The 6588-nt window shown below is 44.4% G+C and overlaps 1 protein-coding gene across 1 annotated transcript; it reads left to right on the top strand.

Annotated features, from left to right (window-relative positions):
• Positions 1-543: 543 nt before the first annotated feature.
• Positions 544-6588, top strand: LOC149301052 (NHS-like protein 3). Its single transcript, XM_089484595.1, has 5 exons — positions 544-706; positions 804-850; positions 1584-1692; positions 2591-2707; positions 3776-6588. Exons 1-5 carry the CDS (start codon positions 544-546, stop codon positions 6586-6588), a joined length of 3249 nt encoding a protein of 1082 aa, XP_089340721.1.

The raw sequence follows: 6588 nt of genomic DNA, 5'->3' as shown, positions 1-6588 counted from the left end.
CCTCACACACCCAGTTTGTACACACAAACTTTTAACCTGCTTCCTAAAAGTGTATTAAATTGTGCCTTATTAAGGCGACATTGTCACACAGCTGCTTTCTCTGTAATGTTGTCTGTACAGGAATGTGGTGTGTTTATGCATGAAGAATCTGAGGAGTGTATAATGTTTGCTGTCTGTGTGCATTTTATTAGAGGGAAAAGTGTGTTTTGTGCGGCCTATAATGTTTTAAGATCATGGTGATCTCTTGAGTCGTATTGTGCTGATGTTAACCCGTGATATTGAAGCCCTGTGTCCTCCCAAGCAGCGAGTGAGTCAGTGGAAAATAAACAAGTAATACGCCCCGAATTTGTGGTCGCATTTAGGTTGGGCTGGTCCTGTAACGCTGGATTGTTCTCTCATTGTTACTCCTTACAGTCTGCTTGCGGTGACCTTGCTTTTCAATCTTTCTCGGCGTGAGAGAAGGGTTTATTTAGATTACAAACTCTGCTTCCTATTATTAATGCTTCATTATTCTAAGAGGGCAAAGATGTAACCATTGATCTTATGTCTCTGAAAGCTCAACCCAAAAATGAGGGCGATTCCCAACCTACAACTGCTTCTGAAGATGAACCCCCTGAAAATGTTTTCTTTCCTTCTGGAAGCACACCCTTCCTGGAAGATATCCACAACCAGGCTCAAGAGGGCCTTAAATCTCTGCAGAGAAGAGGTAACATTTTGTGTGTGTGTGTGTGTGTACCCTATTTTCACAAAAGTACTTTGTGCCTAAAATAGGCAAACCTAAATATTTATTTTGTGTCTTCCAGAGAAACAGAACAAGAACAACACGCAGGATGAGAACAAGAGCCCCCAGGTAAGAAGGAACGACGGTGCATGTTCTCCAGAGCACCGTGTCGCCTACATAAACAGAATTTATTTTACTGCTTTTGCAGCCAAGAGTAATAGGTCTGCCCTGCCGGGTTTTAACTGTAAGCAACTAATACAGCACGAATAATTGAAGATAACATTTTGTTCCTTAAACCACTGGGCAGTTGCTGAACAGTCATGATGACCTTCATATTTACTCCACATATAGCATACATATATACATATAGCAAGTTCCAGATGCTGTCTATAACCAATCTGTGGATTTACCCTTATAACTGTCCTTTAATTTCAACTTTAGTGTGCCAAATCATACCAACATTAGCATTTTACTTTATTTTACTGTTGGACCATTTTTCCATCCTCAAGATGCTGTTCGCAGTCATCCTTGATGACTTTCTTATTTCACTATTGTTAACATTGGTTTTAATAAAAAAAACATACTCATATAGTCACACTGTTCGATGTTGATGCTTTGCTATGTACAGAAGACCCTTGCTTGCTCTTATGGAGGGACATAGCTGAACCACTGGTATTTGTACTGTCAAGTTCACATAATGTACAGGGAACAGGGTAAATAATTTCTCCCTCTCTGCATTTTGTTTGTGTGTCTGTGTATATGAATAATAATTTCTAATACTTTTATCACCTTTATCATACTCTCTATTATCTCTCTTATATTTTCCTTTTTTTGTCTACCTTTAATGTTTCTTGGTCTTTAGACCCCGCTTGATACTGCTGAAAATGGAGTCAGCGCTCATCCGCTTCCTTGCGCCACAGAAAACACTGATGATGCTATGTCCGTTCGTTCAGAGATGATACAACGCAAAGGTTAGGCGGCGTATTGCAGATTGTGGGGATTCGTGAGCCAGCGTCTGATATAGAGCAGGTCATGGAGAAGAATAAAGTAGTGGTGCTTGGAGTCTTCATTTGTTATATGTGAAATAGAGGGACGGAATCTAAGGGCTGTGTAAATGTTGGCGCTATATAAATATAAGATAATAATAATAAGGGGCAGCTACTAAACTAATGTTTAGTTTCCTGAAACAGTGCCATGTGCTAGGGTATTTTTCAATATTTTTTTTTAGGCGGCTTTTCTATATTAAAGCACACCTGACACTTTACAGTCCCATACATTGAACCAATATTTTTTGCAACATTTATATGTAATTATATTTGCAGATTTAAAAAAATATATAATGTGTATATATATAATGTAAGTAGCTATCAGAATCCCATTTTATGTGTATACTGTGATCTTAGATTCCCTTTTTTCAGGATTTCCAAGATTATTGCTTTCTAGTACATTACCTCTTGCCTGTTGTTAAGTAACTGATTCATTTTGATTGGGTCATAGCCTTTGAAAAGGAAATAAATTAGATAATGCTAGTTGTTCCACATTGAGATCACCGCTCCCATGAGGCATACTTTCAACTGAATATTTATAAAACATTTACAGTGATTATAGAACAAAAGCCACATGCTGTAGGTTATTTTTGTAGTTTGATTGTTATCCTAAAAACAGAGAAGATTATTTGTGTATATAAAATTCAGTCACCCACTGCATTCGTTGACAGCCCATGCATAATATACAGGTTTGCCGATTCTAGCACTTGAAGCAGTTAATGGAATGTAGCTTAAGGGAACTGCAGTATAAATTACCAAAATGGATCCATCTAATGTATTAAGGTGAGGTTGCGGAAATGTATGCATCTGTTTTTTGTTACAGGCTCTACTTTTAGGCCTCATGATCCACCGAGAAGTCCCTCAGGGAGGTCAGGAAGGAAGCATAGACAGAAAAGGGCCACTGTGGTGGGTGTCCCACATCACATTGCTGCAGAACTTGGTAAGAACACAGTAGGGGAGTAGTTTTGCAATGCCTCGTTGGTATGAGCTTCAGTCCATTAGAGCAGGGTTCTTCACTCCCAAGATGGCCCTCACTGTATTGTGTACTGCACTGTAGAGTAGTATTTAGTAGACTTGTGCATTCAAATTTGCATTAATTGCAAATAAACCAAATTTTGGTGAATTTGGCGATTTGTACCACACCCTGAAAACGAGGCCAGACCCCCCCCCCCAAGAAGCAAGCTAAGAATTGGGGCCCGCTTTCACTTTTATTCTCGTTCACTCTCCCATGCTCTAAATATTTCCCACCTTCTCTGTCAACCGCTTCAGCATCTTCCTTATCTTCCTATCTTTTTTATCTTCTCCCTTCTCTTCTATTTTCTATATTTGTCCACATCCGCGCAGAGGCTGTGCTCATGGAGATGTTCTCCCCCGATTTTTTGTATTTAAGTTTATTATACAAAACTGATTATGATAAAACAGACATCAACCTGTTTTCGCAGGAATACATAGATCGGTAATATTGGTACAGATAGACGATAAGCAGTACTGCGACGCAGCGCAGGGCAATACACGTTACAGTACGAAGATGTTCTCCCCCGATCCTCCAATCGCGGGAGAGGAGGTCACTAAAGGAGCCTTCCTTTTGCCCTTACTTGAACTCCATTGACGCCATCTCCATGATCGTCCAAACGGGGCAGATGTCACCAAAAGCACCATCATTTTGCCCTAACTTGTACTCAGGGCAAGTGGAAGCACTGCCATATTCCCCTGTGGGGAGAGTCGGTGAGCAGCCAGAGGAAAAAAATATTTCAAATTCCTCCTAATACTGCCTTTAGAAATGTGTTTTTGGTACCACTATATTAGTGGGACATTTGGCAGGGCTTGCCCCGTGTGCCAGAAGATACACCCACTGTACCCTGTAAGCAAACAATAGAGATCTGATATTTACTGCATTCGGTCACCAGAAAAAAATTAAGATCACTGTGTAAAAAAAAAAAGTATTGTTTAATTCAAGTTAAACTGTACCAAATGTTCTTTTCATTCTCTTTTCTCTCCTATCATTCAGGGCTCCAGTCCCGTTCCTCAGCCTCACACCGGGGCATCCATGAGCTTTTTCCACGGGCAGACCAAGGCATGACTAAGCTTGGAACTTGTGTCCCTGTGGTGAATGGCTCTCCAGGGTCAGAACAAGAATTTGTAGTGATTCCCACAGTGGATGGTAACCAGACTGCAAGACCACAGGATGGAGCTCGTGTTTCGCTGGCAGCACTGGAGAACAATGAGGCTGCTCTTCAGCGACATATAAACAGGGTGTATCAAGATGACAGCTGTATTGGCTGGAAGTCTGGACCAAAGATATCCCCCTTGCTTCTTCGTCCAAAGTCTTTGGCCGTCCCCGGCATGACTACGCATTCCTCCCAGAACGACCCTGTGGGCCCTGTCATGTCAATATCACCGCAGGCCACATATATGTCTAAAATAATTCCCAATGCAGTGTTGCCTCCTATGGTCGATGTGGTGGCACTTAGCCGATCCAGTGTTCGGACTCTAAGCCGCTGTAGCCTGACAACAGCCAGCCCAGCATCAGTGCGTGGATCCTTACTCAGAGGAAGGGGTCAGTCTTTCTCCAGTGACACGTGGAGTCGCTCTCAGTCCACCGAGACCATTGTTTCGGACTCCTCCACTATTTCCTCTCATGGAGGAGGACACACACGGGAGACAGGTGAAAGGCATGAGTCAGGTCTGAGTACAGGTAGGACATCTCCTGCTCCTAGCACAGGCACCCAAGACGAGTCAGATGCTGCCAGTATGTGTAGTGGCCGCTCGTCCATTCGTAGTGTGTCCTTGCGTAAGAACAAGAAAGCTCCACTGCCCCCTAAGCGAACCTATTCACTGCAGCAGCAGAGGGGCATGGGACTCCCTCCCAGGCCTGAAAGGAAACCTTCCAGTAAGCCTAACCATGCACGGGATCCTTGGGTGTTGCGAACAGACGGGATGGCAGTAGAGAATGATGTGTTTTCAACAGCCTTGGGTGGAGCCAAACTGAACTCCCCCAGTAGGTCAGACAGAACTCTGTCACCTTCCAGTGGTTATTCCAGCCAAAGTGGGACTCCCACTCTGCCTGCAAGGGCTCTGATTGAGTATCCAGAGTCTCCTGGCTCACGTAAGAAAATACCCACAAAGCCAGAGAGGACCAGTCTTGTTAAGTCAATAGTTGTTGATCCCACAACTACTTTATCTTCTACTGAAAACACTTCTCCTGTTCTTGCTAGTCCCCCAAGAGCTGGCTCTTCCATGCCATACCAAGAAGGACAAGACCTTATTCCCCCACACCCAAAAGTGCCTGCTCCATTGTGCCCACCACCCATCAAGGCACTAGTGGGAAGCCAAAAATCCACTCCACCTCCATCTCCACCACCCACTCATCATCCCACACCACCACCAGCACGGAAATCTGAGTCAGATGCTGATGTCTCAAATTCTGCATTAGAGGAGGCTGTTCAAAAGGAATCTTTGTGGCCTCCGCCACCTCCTGAGGTTCCAGATGAGCAGGATCTGTCTATGGCTGATTTTCCCCCACCTGAAGATGAACTATTTTTACCCCCTCCGACAGCCCTTGAACCAGAAGGCCCTCTCACAACTGAACAGTTACCTGTTGTTGCTCGTGGTGACCACGATTTACTTGCTGAAGGAACATCAAAAATAATTACCAATGAAGAGAAGCCTTTGAACATTACCAATGATTTCATGGCCCAGCCTGCTCCTGTGCCACACTTTGCCACAGAGTCTTCCACAGCTCAAGAGCCACCTTTAGCTAAAGAGCAGTCAGCACCTTCTGTGCCTCTGTCTTCAGATTCCTCAGAGACTCACCTGGTTCCATCTTCGAATATAGAGCCTCCTTCACCTGCTCCTCCAGGAACCTCAAGATATAAACCACATTTTATTACCACTACATCAACGTTAACCACTGACATTAACAACATTGAACCTACTGTGCCACATGTTCCTTTGGATACACCTGATATCGCTTTAAAAGAAACTGTTTCCAAAGAATCAAGTGAAACCACTGTATCATCATCTCACTCGGTAACTACTGTTCCACAGTCTGCTGTTGTATCAGCAGACTGCACTGTTCCAGTGATGCCAGACACCACCAGCACACGCCCCACCCCAAGTGTCTGGAAACCTGTCATTGCCCCTGGAGGAAGTCCTAAGAAAGTGGCTGCACCCATTCAAAATGCTGCATTGTCTCAAAAAGAGGATGCTAACTTGCCCATTGTCACACCTTCCTTATTGCAGATGGTTCGCCTGCGTTCTGTACAAGTTAGAGGACCACAGGTGCACAGCACTCAACATTCATCTGGACTCCCTGCCCCTCAGAAACCAGTTCGCAAATCCTTGTCCCTTAGGTCCCCTCCAGGACCAGACTCTCCCCCAGGGGAAGTTCCTGTGGGATCTTCACATCTGCCTCTGAAGTCTCCAGATCCTTCTTCACACAGATCCTCTGCTTCTGCTGCTAGCTTTGTATTTGCCCGGGGATCCAAGAAGTTTGTGTTTGAGCCTCCTGCATCCCAAGAAGCTGAGTCATCCTTAAAGAAGGATCTTGTGACTGAACTTAAATCACACGGGGGACCACGCAGCCCAGAGGGTAAACCACCACTTCAGAAAAAGCCTAGCAAGATCCCCCCACCTGTTGCAAGGAAACCATCATTGGGTATACCACGAACCCCCAACAGTCCTCAGACGCCTAACAGCCCTCTGACATCAACTGCAGGCAGCAATGGCAGTGTATTCACACCATCCAGTGCAGGGCCATCTTCACAAGTAACTGGCACAGATGTAGCTGTGACAATGGCAGGCCATGAGCAGCAAAACTAG

Source organism: Sceloporus occidentalis, unplaced genomic scaffold (assembly GCF_023333645.1).
Source record: "Sceloporus occidentalis isolate IW3139 unplaced genomic scaffold, rSceOcc1.0.p SCAF_22, whole genome shotgun sequence".
In the NCBI taxonomy this organism is placed as follows: domain Eukaryota; kingdom Metazoa; phylum Chordata; class Lepidosauria; order Squamata; family Phrynosomatidae; genus Sceloporus; species Sceloporus occidentalis.
Note: the sequence above shows the minus strand (reverse complement) of the source record. Positions and strands in the feature narration are given on the sequence as shown.